Source organism: Phragmites australis, chromosome 1 (assembly GCF_958298935.1).
Source record: "Phragmites australis chromosome 1, lpPhrAust1.1, whole genome shotgun sequence".
Classification (NCBI taxonomy): Eukaryota; Viridiplantae; Streptophyta; class Magnoliopsida; order Poales; family Poaceae; genus Phragmites; species Phragmites australis.
In genome coordinates, this window is record NC_084921.1 from 20,270,265 (window position 1) to 20,290,006 (window position 19,742).

General features: G+C 43.3%; 1 protein-coding gene across 1 annotated transcript; it reads left to right on the forward strand.

Moving 5' to 3' along the window:
• Positions 1 to 8,109: 8,109 nt before the first annotated feature.
• LOC133912434 (pentatricopeptide repeat-containing protein At5g19020, mitochondrial-like) lies at positions 8,110 to 11,040 on the forward strand. Its single transcript, XM_062355158.1, has one exon. It carries the CDS (start codon positions 8,322 to 8,324, stop codon positions 10,290 to 10,292), a length of 1,971 nt encoding a protein of 656 aa, XP_062211142.1. The 5' UTR covers positions 8,110 to 8,321; the 3' UTR covers positions 10,293 to 11,040.
• Positions 11,041 to 19,742: the final 8,702 nt, after the last annotated feature.

Below are 19,742 nucleotides of genomic sequence, written 5' to 3' on the forward strand. Positions count from 1 at the left end.
GGAGAGGCAGACGGGATGTCATGTGGACGGTTCCTGAAAACATTGAGGATCTTATGTGGGGCAAGTTGTTGGCAAAGTTTGAGTTCCCTGAAGGACGCAGCATGGCCAAAGCGAAGAGTCGTGCCCTATCAACAATGGCCATCGCGTTCAAGAATTTCAAGGGTAAGCTGTGGAGAAATTATAGCTTGGTGGGCCGGACACCAAAATGGGACCATTATCCGATGGTTCAACCATTCTGGAATGATTTCATAGAGCACAAGCGGTCAGAGGAAGCACAACGACTAAGTGAGATCAACAAAGCCAACTCCTAGAAGAACGTGTACCCCCAATGAACTGGCTCACGTGGGTACATGAGGAAATACGATGAGTGGGATGAGATGGAAGAACAGGTAACCCGCAGTGGTACCACACCTCAGACGGCCCCCTAGATTGAACGAGCGAAGCACTATCTGTACGTGAGAGGGGTGACCTTAGCGGCAGATGGCAGTCTGGATTTCAAAAGCGACAGAGAACAAGAAGTTATGCAGAGAATTGCAGATGCCCACGCCCAGTTTTCCCAAGGCTCTTTCAGGCCAAATAGGGAGAACGACCAGCTAACCTTGGCACTGGGAACCAAGGAGCACCCAGGTCGCACCAGAGGCAAGGGTGTGGTTCCCTGGAAAGAGGGATTCCTAGAATCCGCTGAAAGTTATAGGATTCGGAAGAGAAGGAGAGAAGAGCTGGAAGAGCTGCTGGCTGTAGTGCGACAAGAACTTGTGCAAGAGTGTCAGATGACAGACGCCAAAATAAGAGAAATCAAAGAATCATTTCAGCAAGGAATCAGGCAGCAGCAAGGCGAAGAAAATGTTGTGAGCCCTGGTGGTCGTCGGAGCAGCTGCGCGTCCGTAGGGTTTGGAGAAGAGGAATTAGCCCATTTCCCCGTGGACGACATCACAGAAAGCAAGATGTGCAAGCTTGTCGTGCCCACCATGAACATTACCATCACGGTGGCTATGGGGCAGGTCGACCAATGCGTCGAAGGGGATCTCTTCAACGATCTCCCGATACCACAGGGATATGCTAAGGTCCACGTGGACTCCGTGCGAAAGCTAGACCGTAAGCTTGACATGGATTATCCCGGAGAGACGGGTTCCAAGAGGCTCGGATCAAACGTGGGTGGCTTCATTCTGTGGCACAAGTGCTACATATTGTTTGAAGATGAGACAAACGAGTCGTCTGATGCGGAGTCGGACCCAGCACACAGAAGAGATCCAACTCCTCCACGGTCGCCGCCAGTGCCACCGTCACCAGGAAGAGATCCAACTCCTCCACTGTCGCTGCCACTACCACCGTCAAGGAGAAGAGTGCCGACTCCTCCCCCACGCAAGTCGCCAACAAGAGAGTCAACTCCTCCCCCTCCAAAGTCAGCAACAGTACCACCAAAGGAGCCAACACCTCCCCCTCCGAAGTTAGCACCAGTGCCTCCAAGAGAGCTGACTCCTCCTCCGAAATCAGCAACAGTGCCACAAAAATTGCCAACTCCTCCTCTGAAGTTGACAACACGCTCTCAGTTTAAGAAGGTGGTAGCACCTGAGAAGTTGCCTTATGAAAGAACTGCAGAGGAAAATAGAGCGATAGTGAACGCCGAAGTCAAGAAATTATTTAAAAAGCGAGAGCCTGAGAAGAAAAAACCACTCACTGCAGAAACGAAAAAGTTTCTCTTGATGCTGAGCAAACCTACTGTGGTTAAGCGTCAATCAGACTACGAGTGTATCAAAGGAAAGATCCTTGAGACAGGCTTCTATCGACCAAGTATGGGAAGAACAACAACTAGAAAGATTCCTTAAGGATGCCAATATGACAAGAGAGCAATTTTTTAATGAGTCTGTGGCACCCAAAGCAGCCAAGAGATAGCAATTTAAGCTGGGCGAACTGTTGGTCGCGCCGAACGAGTGGGCCAAACTGACATATTAACTTCGAAAATATCATGCGTGGTACATGAATGAGTCGAAGGAGGGTAGGGAAAGTTTCGAGGTCAGAGTCAAGGAACAAGATCTCCTCCACGGGGACGACAGTATTTTTATATTCTTCGAGGAAATGTATCGACTGTACCAGCATGATGCCCTCAACGTGTCTATCTTAAGTTGTTAGACTCTGTAAGTGTCGTATACATATAAATCACAATATACATTTCTGTATCATTGTATTGAATCTCTTAACTTATTCCTTGTGTAGAATGGAGGTACAAAGATACAGGAAGGAGTGCATCATGCGTGTGGGATTCATCAACCCACATCTTGTCAACCCGACAATGATGAAATCTGCCAACCTAAAAAAAGCGAGGACTATGTATTGAAGTATCTTCTAGAGCTACAATTGAAGAAATACATACTTTTACCCTACCACTGGGGGTACGTGTTTCTACTCTTTTTGAGCAATACATCGTTAGAAATTAGGACCAACTAACCTATAATGACCTATGTGCAGTTTTCACTGGATCCTCCTTGTCATCCAGTCAGATATTAGCAAGATCTTTATTTTCAACTCACAAAATAATCCGAAAGAAACCTATCTACCCGTCATTGAATTGCTACAAAGGTAAAAACCGACCATTTCGTTACTCCTCTTGTAATATTTGATTTGATTGAATCTAAGTCTACTTACGGTAATAATCACACACATACAGAGTGTACCCGTGATACACCAAGAAGAGCGTTAGATACAGGCCATACACGAACGAATGGACAGTCCAACATGGCTTTCCTTGTAGGAAGCAGGGTCCGAGCAATAAATTATGTGGTTTTTATGTAATAGAATTCATGCACAGCTTCAACAGAGAGGATTCGATCCTGCCGGAAGATCCTGAGGTAGGCGGTATACATATTGATGACTAATTTTCAAGTTCGATACGCCAAAATCATATGTATTGATTTCTTCAATTCTTGAAATTGCAAATCTTCGAGCTGTCCAAAGAAAGTCTCATGCCTCATGAAATCAACGCACTTCAAGAACAACTTGTCGGGTTCATCGATGACGAAATCATCAATCCAACCGGCGAGTTCCATGAAATTGGATCGTCTTTCTCGTTACCTTCAACCCATAAGAAAGGGCAGAGTTCAGACCCATCTGTTCATAAGAAATCTTAAACTCCATAAGATTATTGTAATGAAACTTGATATGTATATGGTGTATATATATATTGTGATGAGACTTGACATTTTATAAATAAAATTTATATGTGCTTGTGTATATGTGCTGTGATGAAACTTGATATGTATGCGTGTCTATTGCCGGCAACGTTCAAAATTTGAAAATGGCACGGTACTGACGGCAACCGCCACGTTTTAAAAAAAAGGCCGGAAATACCTATCAGTGCCGGTTGGTAATATTAACCGGCACTGATAGGTGCACTATCAGTGCCGGTTCTCACCTCGAACCGGCACTGATAGTGATTTTCAGTGCCGGTTCCATACCCGGCACTGATAGTCAGTATAAATCAGTGCCGGTTCAGAAACCAACACTGATCATATTTTTGAACCGGCACTGATCACCTGTTTTGCAGTAGTGATGGTAGCGTGTATCAACTTATTAATCACTTACTGTTGCAAGTTAACAACAGAAAAACTAGCTTTACATCAACATAAAATTTGACAAAATAATTTTACACCTAATAGAAAAAAGGTGAACATGATTTTAGTCCAAATGGCACACAACTATTGAAAACATAGGTCTAAGCTAATTGATAAAACTGTTTTAGGAATTGCTCTAACCAAGAAAACTAGATGGGTTGGCAGCTTACTATTTACCCGACCATCACGATATAATATTAGAGCATGCACATAAGTAAATCTAACCCAATAATACGTCATCTTAGGTGGTGTTTGGATAGCTGGTGGATTTGAGTTAAGGAAATTAGATGAGATATGATAGGGTAGGTTTGGGTTAGGGTTGTGAAGTTTTAATCCCATTGCCATGTTTGGGTACTTGGTTTTGGATATGCTCTTTCCAACAGAAGCCGCCAAAAACACTACCGTATCATGCTTCAATTCATCTATCTTTCACCAAAATTGAGTAGCAATAAGAGGCAGTAGCTCTAAAATCCAAATCGATCATGCATTAGCGGGCGGCGGCGATGGAACACAAGGAAAGATGACAAATAGGGGATGGAGTAACTTAAATAGTTGGTCTAATCCATTATATACACTACAAAGGATCGATGTTCCAAGCAACACTGATTCTAAACACAAGTCTAACCAGCCTACACATGTTATAGTACACATATCTAGCAGTCATTTCGTGAGCTAATGAACATCAAGAAAGTAGTGAAGACCTTCAGCAGAAACACAGCTCGATATGCATCCTTATTGCCATTGTTTAGACTAGCATGCGAACATGCATGGAAGCAAATCTCAATAGCACAAGATTGAAGTTCGCATCTATCTTCTTCTAATCAGAGAAACCCATGCTTCAACTGTGCCTCAGCTAAATATTTATCAGATTGCCTAAATAATTCCTTACATGTGCAGTTTCTATATATAAGAACGGTACAAATGATCTCAAACATACAAAACATGCACTTGTACATGGTTTCCAGAATACGTACAAGTGCAACAGGCGGTAAATTGTGCAGATTGATATTACGATGCAAAAAGTCTTAGTAAATTGTGCAGATCTGCCACATGCATAAGCAAGTAAAAAAAACAGGTACTCACAACTCCGGCGGCGTCGGCGCGGTCCTCCTCAGTGGCTCAAGCGGTGGTGCCTCGGACTCCTCGGCGGTGGCGGTGGCTCAGCGGCTCGTCCTCGGCGACGGCGGCTCCTCCTCGGCACAGTCCTCCTCAGTGCGGTCCTCCTCCATGGGGGGACGGGTGCAGAGTAGCCCCACCTCATCGGGGGTAGCAGCGTGGTGGGGTGGCCCTCCTCGTCGGGGAGGGAGAGCGAGCGGCGGGCGGAGGGAGAGGGCGCGGTGGAAAGGGAGAGGGTGCAGTTAACTTGGGCAACCTGACGGCGCGGGCAAACTTCATCAATAGGGTTTTTGGGCCTCGCGCGAAAATATATATAGAATTCATTTCCACATGCGATTTACCTAATGAACCGCCTGTGGAAATTCATTTCCACATGCAATTCCATAGATAAACTACCTGTGAAAAGGCATTTCCACAGGCGGTTTCTTAGGTTAACCGCCTGTGGAAACGTATCAATACCTATTTTTTCCTAAAACAGGCACTGATTATTTTTAAAAAAATATTCTTCTATTATATATTAAGTTTCTTAAACTAAAGCATATAAATTAAAGTATATACATGCCCTAAATATAAATTAAAGCATATAATTACTCCATGCATGCCCTCGATATAAATTAAAGCATATTCTTACATCATGCATACAAGTCCTCGATACAATTTGCATAACACGACACTATTTGCCTTGAACTGTTTTTCCTACACTATCAAGGCGCATGTAGGGCATCACAGATCTATCGAGGGTTGCTTCTACAAGTTTGATCTTTTCTGAATCTTCGAAAGGCGGCACGTCATCGAACTGATTGTGAACCCGTAGTTGTCCACCTTCATACCATTTGGTTGTTTGACCCATTTGCATCGAAAGACGGGGATCTGCAGATTCACTCTATAGTCGAGTTCCCAGATTTCATCTATGAACCCATAGTAGGTGATCTTTTGCCCTAGTGTGTCATAGGCTTCTATCCGAATGCTGCTATTTTGGGTCATGCTCTTCTTGTCCTTTGCTTTAGTATAAAATGTGTAGCCATTAATGTCATACGCTAGCCAAGACGTAACTAAACTTGATGGGCCACAAGCCAACATTTTTGCATTTTTTTTATCTACAGATTCACCATCTGGAAGGTTTTGGTTCTTGAACCATGTGGTGAAGCGATGCTTGTGCTCTTTCAAGATCCAATCATATGAGCAGCCTTGATTTTCTGTGTGAAGCTCATTCAGGTGTTGCTCGACGTGTGGCCCCACTATCTGGAGCTGTTGTAGGATGGTGAAATGTGCTTCTTCCACTACTTTGTAATCATGATCGATAAATCTTTTCTTTCCTTTGGTCCCTCTCCCAGACAACCTCCCCTCATGTCGAGATACAGGTACACCAATTAGTTTTGCATCTTCTATGTAATCGATATAATACTCAATGTCTTCCTCGGTACTGTAGCCCTCGATCATGGGACCCTTTGAGTGAGCACGATTCCGTACTTAGCCCTTGAGAATGCCCATGTACCGCTCAAACACATACATCTGATGTAAAAATACAGGGCCTAGTGCAATTATCTCATTCACGATGTGAACCAAGAGGTGTACCATGATATCGAGAAATGATAGAGGGAGGCACATCTAAAGTTGGCACAGAGTCTCTACCAAGTAACTATGTAGAGTACCCAGTTTTTCAGCATCGATCACCTTCTGAGCAATTACGTTAAAGAAGTAATACAATCGTGTGATGACCATCTTTATGTATCCTAGCTTGATACCTCTGATTGCAATAGGGAGCATTTGCATCATCATGACATGACAATCGTGAGACTTCATGCCGATTAGTTTCAAATCTTTCATCGAGACTAGTTTCTTGATGTTAGATGAGTAACCAGTTGGGACTCTCACCCCGCGTAAGCACTTACACAATACCTTTTTCTCCTCGGGTGTCAGAGAGTAGCTAGTCGAGGGAAGATAATGTTTCCCATTTGATCTGTCTTCAAGGTGTAGCTCTGGCCTGATTCCAAAATACACCAAGTCCTTATGTGACTTGATTACATCCTTTGTCTTGCCCGGTATGTTCAGTAAAAGGCCAAGGATGCTATCACACACATTCTTCACAACGTGCATGACATCGATGCTGTGGCGAACGTCCAAATCCTTCCAGTAGGGCAAATACTTAAAGAAAATCGGCATCTTCTTCCACAGCATGCCGACCGGCGTCTCACTTTTTTTTCCTCTTTTTACCCTTCGGTGGCTTCCCAAAAACAATCTTGATGCTCCTGACCATTTAAAACACTAGTGCCCCGCTGTGAGGTTTTGAGCCAGTACCTTACTCAAACGTGTTGTCAAAATATTTCTTCATCTTGTAGTATCTGTGAGTTATGAGTATGAACCGTCAGTGTCGCATGTACACTACATTGTGTGAGTACAGAAGGTACATAGACACGGTTTCATCCAAGCACACAACACATCCTTGCTTCCCTTTAACCTGTCCGATAGGGAAAAAAGGGCGAGATAATCACTTATGGTAACAAAAATCATGACTTTCAGCATGAAGTACTATCGTCGGAACTCATCCCACATTCAGACCCTATCGTTCCACAGTTTTACCATATCTTCCATCAGTGGTTCTAGAAACACATCTATATCATTATCATGTTGTTTCAGTCCTTGGATAACAATAGACAATATAAGGTACTTACGCTTCATGCATAGCCATGGAGGAAGGTTGTAGATGGCCAGGACCACTAGTCAAGTACTATGTGAGGTGCTCATGTCACCGAAAGGATTCATTCCAGCGGTACTCAATGTGAACCTTACATTCCTTGATTCTTCAACAAAATATGGATACATGGCATCAAACTTTCTCCATTGGCTAGCATCAGCGGGGTGTCGAAGCTTAGTTCCATCCTTCTTGCGCTTATCGAAATGCCAACACATTAGTTCAGAGTCCCTAGGGTTCGAGTACAAACGCTTCAAGGCTTGTACCGACTCGCATTGCACACTAGGAATCTATTCAAGGCTTCGTACTCTTTACGGTAAAAAATACAGTGGTTTGGACATATGTGTATTTTTTGCACATCTAATGACAACGGACATATACGTTTTTTCGCTTGATAAGTTGTGGTAGGCAAGAAGTTAGGCTTCGAAATATGTTTACCAAAAGACTTAACAGATCCGAGAAACTCCTATCGGATCATCCATTGCTGACCCTCAACCTTAGAAATTCAAACACCAAATACAACACCATAAACTCCTTATCATAACTCTTTAATTTCTCATAAAAAATTACTTCGATACCTATTGTCAGGCTTCAAAATTATCTAAACCCACAGATCTAGGCGAAAGGGTATCGGTGCACCCGCGCCGTTAAATCTTCGTAACCGTGTAGACCGACTGCTCCCTTTTCCGTTTTCTGAATCGTTGCGGACCTCGGCTCGATGGGCTCCTGACAAAACAGCGGCCTCCTTGAGTTGAGCCTTCGACCGCCCTGCCGTGCTCCATCTCCGGTGCGCTGGGCCTGGGGCGGCGCCGCCGTGACATGCCGCAGCCCCGCCGTCGCAGCGCCCTCCTTTTCCACGACCCCACACTTGCCAGCCTTGGAGCACAGAAACGAAGGCTTCACGCATGCCCGCCGCCGGCGCCCCTCTGGCCCCGTCCCTGGTCGCGTCCCTCAAGCGCGCCGCCCGCCTCCGCTGCGGCGAGCAGCTGCACGCGCTCGCCGCCAAGTCGGGCCTCCTCGCCGCCAACGCATTCGTCCGTAACTCCATCCTCGCATTCTACTCCCGCCTCCCCTCGTCCCTCACCGCCACCCACCAGCTGTTCGACGAAACTCCCCCGGAGGTGCGCGACGCCGCCGCCCGCAACACCCTCCTCGCCGCGGTCTCCCGCGCGGGCCGCCTCGAGCTTGCGCAGTACCTGCTCGACGAAATGCCACCGGACCAGAGAGACGTCGTCTCGTACACCACCGTCGTGACCGCGCTCGCGCGCGGGGGACACTCGGGGCGCGCCGTGGCCGTGTTCCGCAGCATGCTCAACGAGGCCGTCCCGCCCAACGAGGTGACTCTCGCGGGCTTGATCCCAGCATTGGCGTGCCAGGAGACTCCGACGACCATGGGGATGGCGCATGGGGTTGCTGTGCGGCGGGGGCTTGATGGGTTCGTCATTGTGGCCACCAACCTGGTTCATGCTTACGCAGGGGTGTCAAAGCTTGGTTCTTCCAGGGCTGTGTTTGATGGGATGCCCTATAGGAACACGGTCACTTGGAACGCGATGCTCAATGGATATGTGAAGGCAGGGATGATGGACATGGCTGTAGAGGTGTTCTGGAGGATCCCGCAGCGGGATGTGGTATCTTGGTTGACGATGGTTGATGGGTATATCTGTGCAGATCTCAGATTGGATGCACTGAAGGCATATGTTCATATGATGGGTGAGGTAGGCACAACGGGTGATGAGTCGTTGCTTGTTGATTTGGTGAAGGCATGTGCTCAGGACTCTGCTGTCACAGAAGGGCAGCAGCTTCACACAGTTATTCTGAAGAATGGTTTTGATGCCCATGCATATGTTCAAGCGACCCTGATCCATTTCTATGGATGTTGCGGTCTTATTTGCCTTGTCAAGATGCAATTCAGATTGTCAGACAAGTCACACATAGCATCTTGGAACGCTCTTTTGGCTGGCCTACTGAGAAATGACCTAATGCATGACGCAAGGCAGCTCTTTGATGACATGCCTGAGAGGGACATCATTTCTTGGAGTACTTTGATATCTGGGTATGTACAGATTGGACGTCCAGACATGGCTTTGCAGCTCTTCTTTTCAATGCTGAGTACTAATGTTGAACCAAATGAGATCACATTGGCAAGTGCTCTATCTGCAGTTGCTGATTCTGGCACATTGGACCAAGGTAGATGGATCCACGACTACATAATCAGCAGATCAATCCGGCTTACTGATAACTTGGGTGCTGGGCTGATTGATATGTATGCCAAGCGTGGTAACATTGCTGATGCAGTGCAATTATTCAATCTTGCTAATGATCAGTTCTCTTCGGTTTCTCCTTGGAATGCTATGATTTGCAGTTTAGCTATCCATGGTTATGCACACATGTCACTTGACCTGTTTTCACAATTACAGAGGACTAATATTAAGCCCAACTCAATCACATTCATCGGCGTACTAAATGCATGCTGTCATACTGGGATGGTAGCCGAAGGAAAACTTCATTTCAAGTCCATGATGAGAGAATATGGGATCCAGCCAACAATTAAGCACTATGGTTGCATGGTTGATCTTCTTGGTCGAGCTGGGTACTTGGAAGAGGCTGAACAGCTTATTGAGATGATGCCCATGAAAGCAGATGTAGTAATTTGGGGCAGCATCCTTTCAGCAGGAAGGGCACAAGGAAATGTGACCTTAGGAGAGAAAGCTGCTGAAGAACTGGCAAAGCTTGACCAAAGCCATGGAGCATCCAAAGTAGCTTTGTCTAACATCTATGCTGATGCCGGTCGCTGGAACAACGTTTCAGTTGTCAGGAACAAACTCCAAGATGAAATTTCTGAGAGACTAGCAGGAAGCAGCGGCATTGTACAGTAGAGGTCAAAGCATTTCTTCATTTAGCTCTACTGGGAAACTGAAACGTTGCCAGAAATGTCTGCTCCAAGAGTTACATGTAACTTGGAGCTGGAATCAATCTGGATCTCGAGACACCGAGGCTTCAGATCCAACACCCAAAGCACTCCCAATTCCCAAACACCGTCAACGGCCGTAGCCGCGACAAGTTGATGCTCCCAACCTCAACCCTGTCCCGGTCCCAGCTTCTCCCAATGGCGAGGTGCTGCCCCACCATGCGCTGCGAGTTCAGGCTGCAGCTCCCCTCCAATGCGAGCACAGGGTTGTCCTTCGTCGGCCGCGACTTGATGTACTCACAGAAGAAACCATTGACTCGAGCCATTCTGGCAATGGAGTGTCCCGTGCCTGATGGATATTATCATACTTAGCTCGATGAGTTTAGAGAAGAACACTTCACCATTCTCCCCTGCCGTACATTCCTCGGTGTACCTAGAGTATCGCTCTGCAACCCACCGTCTCACCAGCTGCCTCCGCCGAACCATGTCCTCACCAGAGACTATGGACAAGTAGAAGATACATGGTTTCAGGGAATCCGGGCATGTACGGAGGTAGGAGGAATACACCCAGGCAAATGGACTACCAAGCGTTGAGTTACTCTCCATCTCCTGCATGAAGTTACTATTGTGGAGTAATCGAGACACAATAGAATGAAAGTGAATGAAAGTGAAAACTCTTATTGATTTTATTGTTTGATCACATATTTATATAGAATAAAGGGTACGAGTTTTTGTCATTTCGGGAAGGCATCTCTTCCCAATAGATGTCCCTTTGTGGAGATATCCCTCCCCATTAAGTGTCTAATTGATCATTTGGAATTGTTTCATAACACTTTTTCTTGATCAATTTGGTCATTTGTACGTAACGCGATAAAATCTCCTCCAAAAATCCTGTACGAAAAATATGAGGAAAATTATAATTGTAACATACTAACAAAAACTCCTTAAAAACCCAATAAAAAATAAGAGAAAAATAGTATGACAAATCTGTTTGTATTAATATTGCCTTATTAAAGACCTTATATGAGAGAAAAACTTATAAAGGAAAATAGTACAATATAAATGATATGACGATCATTAACAGGTTATAAATTAGGAGTTTACTCCCCCTAAATTTTGCAACTCTTGAAGTTGTCTCATACCAATTCTATGAATAGAATAAATATGTTGGTATTGACTTTGTGAACAAATCTGCAAGATTATCACATAATATTGTTTGCAAAATATCTATCTCCTTATTTCTTTAATTTTTTAGGACAAAATAATTTTGAGGCAATCTACTTTGTGATATTACTTTTTATATAACATGTACATATTTCAGTAATACAAGCAACATTATCTTCGTAGATAATGATAGATGGTTCTGATGAATTAATACTACACCATTCTCGCATATGGTTAATCATTCTGTGAGTCATACATATTTATGTAACACGTCATATAATTATTTCAGAATTATCAGTGCAAGTAGCCACAATAGTAGTTTTGATGACTTCCATTAGAATGCTACTCCACAAAGTCTACCTATGATATGGCATTAAGGGGATAAGATAAATAGACAGTATATGTATATTCCACCCTAGTCATGTCTTGGGTTTTTGATAGAATAAACCAAGATTCTTTGTACCTTAGAGATATTTAGGGATATCCTTTATTCCTACTCAATGGAATTTTGTTGGAGTTGTGATATATTTAGTATCAGGCTTGATGCAATTTGCAAGATACATTAGCGCTCCAAAGATATTGAGGATACATTAGCGCTCTAAAGCTATTGAGATATGAACCTTTAGGTCCAAATATCTGAGATTTGAATGGATCTATATCCATTTTAAGGGATTGAATAGCCATTGGTATTTTGATGAATATGATATATTCGTATTGAAAATTTCAATATCTTTTGAATATATGAAGACTAGTATACAAGTATTTATGAAGGAATATGCTCAAGTTATAGACTTAAACAAATTTTGGTTTTATCCAAATTATTCATCTCAAATTCCATCGTAAGATGATTGCGTGCTTCTTGTGTATTTCCGATGATATTGAGATCATCTATATACACTGAGATGATACAAAATCCAGTTGATGATTTCTTTATAAACACATATGAGCAATCATCATTATTTGAGTAATCCTTCTGCAGAAGGAACTAATTTTGTCAGTTTTTACCATATTTTATCCGACTATTTTAAGTCATGAAGTGACTTTGCACAATACGTGTTGCGATTTGTTTTTAGATTCAGAAATTTAAGCCATTCAGGGACTTTTATATAGACTTCTGAAACAAGCGACTAAATTCTACCAGTGATATTAAATATCGGAACATTATTTCACTTATAACTGGTGAGTATTTTTCATCAAAAATTGATGACGGGTCCCGACATGAACCCTTATGCTATAAGCCTCGCTTTGTACCTCACCACCTATAGCAAAAATGGCCCTATTAGATCATGATTGTGATTTTGGTGATTAATGACAACATAGTCATTAGGACTAATATATTTGTCAAGAATATATGTTAGTAGGTCTCATGAATGCAATACATTAAGAAGCCACCGCAACCTAAACAAAGTTTGGTTGAATTGGAGAAGTTCCAGGATGATTTGACTCACCGGATAGTCCGGTGCTTAGCAAGATGTAGCACCGGAGCTTTATTTGCAAAGAAGACTTGAAGTGAAGAAGCCACCGGATAGTCCGGCGTTGATGAAGAAGGTGCTCACCTGAGTATTTTGGCTCAGAACAGAAGAAGTTGAATTCATCGAAAATTCCGGTGATCAACAAAAGAAATACACTGGAGCAATTCTTGTAGAGAGGATTGCAAGTGTTTAAGATCGGAGAACAACAGACCAGAAGAGCATTTCTTGCAGAGGCGATTCTAAGTGTCAAAGATCGAAGATGAACTGACTGGATGGTCCGGTGTTAAGAGAAAGTTCATCGGAGGCTTACATCAGAGTGTTTTGCACAGGGAAGAAGTGACGCGGTCTGGCTCAGGATAACTCATCGGATAGTCTGGTGATAGAGATGATGTATACACTGGAGTATCCGGTGTTCACATGTGATTCTCGCTGGGAAAAGACGAATCGTCGGAGTTGCAAACGTCGTTGATGAGGAGGAGTTCAATCAATTCGATGAAATCTCTCCTTTTACTACTGCAATCGTGCCACGCCTTTTGCCGACCGAGAAAACTCCATACCTGCACTCCGACCATAATGAAGGGATCCATATCAAGAAAGCACGAAAAAGGCGAATTTGAATTTGAGTGTCGAATTTGTTATAATTTTAGGTTTCAAGTTATTTGAATTTGTAATATTAATGTCTAATTTGTAATATTAAGATCATATTTTAATTTGTATATATTAAATTTTCAATATTAATTTCAAATTTAAATTATTAATGTCTAATTTGTAAATTAATGAATTTGAATCTAGAATTTTTGTCAAAGTGATAGGTGACGGGTGATATTATTCACTCGTCACTAATTAGAAGTCATAGGTGACGGGTGATACTATTAACAAGTCATAAGTAACGGGTAATATGTTAACCTGTCACTTTTTACGTAAAATAAGTGATGGGTGGTACTTATAGGTGACGGGTGACATTCATCACCTGTCACCTATGACCTATTTGTTGTATATATACCGAGTCCCCGCGCGCACTCCGTTCATTTTGCCTAAGTCATTTTGCTCGCACTAGGGTTCGTCGCCGCCCAAAGCCTCCTCACGCACCGCTCTCATCCCCGACGCGCCCCGGCCTCCCCACGTGCCGCCCGGCCTCCTCGTCCCCGACGTGCCACCCCGGCCTCCCCGTCCATGGACTCCCTTCGTCGACCACCGCCTTCAGCCACCCTCCAACTGAGCCGACCGCACCACGATATTCCCCACACCGAGGTGAAGCTCGCCAGCCCCTCCCCCCCCCCCCCCTCACATTTTAGCTCGAGGTGAAGCCTGCAGTAGTGTAGCCTGTAGCTACGGTTCAGGTGTGCACTTATGTTGCTCGGTGATGATTTGATTTACTGAGATTGGGCATGATTATGAGTACAATAGCTTAAGACCTGTGATCTTGCTTAATGTATTTGGTAGCTCTGGAAGTCCTCGTTGACAGCACTCTCTGATCTGTTCTTGTATGCGAGGTGTGGTGCTTAATTCAATTTTACAGTGAGCTATTTATTGTCATTGATCCTTAGAAGTTGTGCTACTATTAACTCAGAACTTGTTTAGCATACTAGATTCTGGACAAGGAAGTTGATTCATCATTTTGCTTTTGTGAGTAATTGTTTGGATCTTTTTGTTCCGTTTCCACATCTGTCTTGGCAGCTCTTTACTAGTTCTGTCCAGAATCTAAGTGTTCTGTTCGATTCAGCGGCACACTCTGTGATGAGTTTACTTGGCTTGAGGGCACTGACCAGGTTTTATATCTAGTTGAGAACTTTATAATTTGCCCAATCAATGACGTACTCAATAGAATAATTAGGGGGTAGGAACTTAATTGTCCTGGGGCCAATTGTTATTTATTTTCTGAGAGCACACTTATACATGCTTCACACATGCTATCTAGTCCATGGTTTACACATGATATTTGAAACTGTTATTCCAGTTTTGCTGTCAAAGATCATGTGTATTGACTGTTGATCGAAATAATTACCTAAGAAAAAAGGCAGAAACTAACCCAAGAATGCAGCAACAATCCTTTCCTTCTTATTTGAGACTTTACTACTATAGATGTGTTCTCTTTATTCATATTTGAATTTTGAGAAAATACTTAGATACATCTTCCTAAAGTCCTCCAACTTGATTTAGTGTACAACAATTTTTTGATTACAATTAAATCAGGATCTCTAAAATGTTAACACACATGGAGTGACTCAATCCATATGAATGTTTTTTGGAATTCTACACAATGTCGGATTTCGCGGAATTATCTTGGTGATCATGATTCTCCATATCTTGACACAGCTGCTAGCTGTGAGAAGAAAGGAATACATTCTTTTACTTATGGACTATGCAAGCTAGCTATTTTTTAAATGCATATATATGTCTATGGTTAATCCCCAAAGGTATAGATATCATCTAGAATAAGAGACTAGTGCTGAAATAGGTTTTAGTGTCCAAGATGGCAGAAAAAATAGAATGTGGGATCATGCTGCATGCAATGAGTAAAGTTGATAAAAATGAAGGGGAGATAGTTCGACTTTGCAAACTTAAGAAAATCCTTAATCTTTATTCATTTTCTTTTGTCTAAGAAACCATGGGGAAGAAGAGGACTGTCACCCTTGAGAAACCAAAAGCACAGAGGATGTTAGCACTAGAGGCCACCCCGATATAAGATGAGGCAGATAGGAGCCCAAGCCCATGCGCGTCCTCCTTAGGGAGCAGCAAAAGCCAGTATCACAGCCTGAGCCCTGACCTGTCACCGATGCGGGAGAGCCGACGTCGGAAAAGTGACGAAGAATACAATCCCACTGAAGAGGTGTTGATATGAGTTAATGCATTTTATACTTATTGAATGGAGTAGTATATTTTGTTTATGTCAACTCCTCTTGTTTTCTTTCTAGATGGCGGAAGCGCAGTCTGAAAGCCAGATAGTTGGTAGCAGTGCATGAGCCCGAAAGGCAAGGTAACAAACAATGTGGCCGACGGACAAGGTTACTCTCATGGAAATCGATGTTGGCGGGCTGCCTATGGATAAAAATGCCTTGAATAGATTTCGGAAGGTTGCAGGACTCATTGCTTGGGAGAGAATGCTAATGACGACTAAGTTCAAAGACCTCAGTGACGAAGCTAAGAGGGACTTGTTCGATAATGTCATCAAGGAGTATCTGGAGTACCCTAGAAACATGAGCGAACGTCAAATGATTGCCGCACTCAATGCAGCAATGAAAGCGATTACGAAACTTCACCGAAACTTTAAGAGCAAGCTTGTGAATCAGTACTTGGCTAAAGGGGTGGCGCCCTTCGAGAGCTACAAGCACTTGAAAGAAGAAGATTGAGATGATTTTGTGCAGATGAAGAACTCAGAGCAGTTCAAAAAGGAGAGTAAGGAGAAGAAGCAGCTTCGGACTAGGAACAAGCATAACCACAGGACCGGTGCAACCGGGTACGTTGGGAAAAGGGCCAAATGGCAGGCAGAGGATGAAAAGTTATCTAGAGAATGCCGTGAGAATCTTTGGCTCCAATTCCTGGGACGATCGCAGTCATATTTGCGTGCAAGGGGTGAGCTATTCGAGAGTGGGGAAATCACATTCAGAAACACCGAAACCCAGGCATTCGTAGAAATAGTAAAAGAAAAGGCAACTGAAGCTAGCCAAGGTTCTTTCACCAGGGTTAGGGAACATGATGTTCTATCAACGACACTGAGCCGAATACGATTAACGTGCTAGAAGGGCCCACGCCCTGCAACCTTGTAATCAGGCCTGGCTGGTATCACATTGAGGTTGCAAGAGATCAGGTGCTTCTAGGCGCTCGCATCTTACATACAGTCCCGATACGTGTAGACTATGCCGTGGTTATGGTGGACATGGTACATAGCAATACCACCGATCACGTGTTGGAGCTCCCCCCCAATGATGAAGTCATAACTATGGGAGAAGCTCTTCGTCAAAGAATCCAATGGAAGAGGGGCGACATCGTTGTCTCCAGTGCATCCCAGTCTGGATGAACTCCAAGTGCACTACCGCCACGCCCCTCACTTCCAAAGAAGGCAGCTTCACCGCCTTCTCCTCCGCATCCGGCAGTCTCACTTCCAGAACCAATTCCATTGCCCCAAAAGAGCTAAAGAAGAAGGAAAAGGGAGCTGAGAAGAAAGGCTCTAAGAAGAACCTACCGATGATGTCGAAGGCCATTGTACCGGCGAAGAAGTCCACGAGTATTGGAGCAACATGGACTAGTGCCAACACAAAATTTTAATATGGGAAGCCCATGATGACGGTAGATGGCTCAGTGAGGGTAGGACAGGCATGTGTCGAGTTGCATAATTACTAAATGCAGGCTTCTAGAGGCAATAATGCCACATCCATAGTTGTACAGTACAAATGATGACACCTCTTAAGTAATGACAATGGCTACTTCATTGTGGGTTGCAATGACTTATACGATCTCTTCAACTTTGATGGCCTGGACGTTTCGTTATTACGGATCTTCACATTGTAAGTCCCTTGAAACTGAATATTCATTAATTAATATCACTAAATCTTGAATCTAACTATGTTGTTACCTGTAGACACTTAATAAAAGAAACAAAGAAGAATAAGGATTCCATCGCATGTCTCGACCTTGAGGCCATTACAATATCGGTCATCCAACTTCACCCTGATTACGCTATGGACCATGTGGCCAGGGCAATACAACAATATTCCAAAATGCAGTACTTGATGGGCGCCCACAACACCGGTGACCATTGGATCTTACTGGTCATTTGCCTCAAGTAGGACTTAGTGTTTTACCGCGACTCATCAAGACCAGTAGGACAAAAAGGCAAACCTGGAGAGCGTGATTACAACGCTGTAAAAGGAATGCTCGACGCGTAAGTTCTGCCTGACTTAGTTTACATATTTAACTTCTCTAACATTCAAATACTCCCTAATTGATCCATCCTTATGTAGGGCTTTCGACAAGTACATTCGAGCTCAACCTAACTATGACGCAAAAGTCGGCCGCAGGCTAACACACAAGACCGGGTTCGAGGTAAATTCTACCTAACAGAATACCAAATGCTCTTTGTTGCAACTTTTTTTCTTTTTATCTAACACTAAATTTTCTTTCCAGCAGTGCCACCAACAACCACCGGGCAACACCTGTGGATTCTATATTGCGTGAAACATGCTCCTCACACTCCGCATGAAGGATATCAAATCCTCCGATGTAAGTTCAATACGAGATTATTCGTAACTAATTTCAATAATTAGTTTAATTCTATGATATCATGACATTAGTTACGCGTCAAATTATTCAGGAATTCGACGCTCTTTTTTTCAATGACGGTGCACTTCTAGAGATTCGATGACGGATCACATAGTTCTTGGTGGCTAAAGTTATAAGCCCATACGGCGAGTTCCACTATAGAATCCCTAGGTTATGAGGTCTTATATATGTAATGAGTTGATCGTAACTTTGTAACATTTGTGATTCTGTAATGAATGGATTGGAATTTTGTAACCTTTGTGATTATGTGATGAAGCAAGTTCTTATATGCGTGTTTGTCGACATAGATTTGGATGTGTTGCTGTTGTTTGCAAGGAGAAGGCGGCTGCTAAATCCTAGCTATGCTCCAGGATGCAGTCTAGAAACAGGACATTCCCATAGGGTAACATACACATAAGTGACGGGTAACCTGGTTGCCCGTCATTTATATTAAATATAAATGCCAAGTAACTATCTTATCCATCACTTATGTATTCCTCCTAGCATATGGGTGACAGACATAAGTGACGGGTGAAGAGGTTATCCGTCACTTATGTCATAACATAAGTGACGGGTGAAGACATTACACGTCACTTATGTCTGTCACCCTAGCACATGGAAGACACTTATATATGACGGGTAACGGTATGACATGTCACCAATAATATCATTGGTGACGGGTCCTAGTCATCAGTGATGCATTCAGGGTGATAGGTGCGGGACTCGTCACCCATGAGGGTTATTACCCGTCACCTATGAGCGTTTTTCACGTAGTGACTGTATTGAGGTGCATCCTTGACTCTATCATGCAATAGCCTAAGGCGCAAAGGCTGACAATGGCTCTGTCCTAATAGGTCCCTCGCCGCCCTAAATGATTTTGCCAGATCATTTGATTCATCGAACATCCTTACCAAGCCCTCAACAATTTTTTTTTTATCAACTCCATTATCATTATCACAATCCCTATCTTTATCAAAAATTGATATTCAATTCTAAACTTTATTTTCAGTGTCAAAAATATAAAGTTGTGCATACACCGGAGACTCACCCCTCGTTGGCAATAGAGACCCAATTCAATGATGCACTTGGCCGTTAATTTTAAATATATATGGATCAGGACCCTTATTTATACCGGTATAAATTTTACCACCCAATAATGTGAAAGCAAACATCGAATTATATGATCGTATAGACTTAATGAATTATTTAGATAAAGTGTCACAATTTGGATTCAACAACCTAGCTAGAAATGGTGAAAGATCTTTTAGAAGCGGCAAGCTAATCTTACCACCCCTACAACAAAGATGGAAATGAATACAACTTCCTTCACTTAAGTATGATCCTTTCACCCGTTCTTGGTACCAAAACAGAGCCCTATAGTACCGGCACTCATGCGCAGGAGGTCCATAATATGAAGTCTTGGCTGAAACGTTTACTACACAGAGAACAAACTGCCAAATACACTACAATTTTTCCCAAACATTACTATGTATCCGTCTCCTAATATTATCACATATTTATAA

Coding starts and splice junctions, on each gene's coding strand:
- LOC133912434 (XM_062355158.1), top strand. CDS start 8,322: ATGCCCGCCGCCGGCGCCCCTCTGGCCCCGTCCCTGGTCGCGTCCCTC.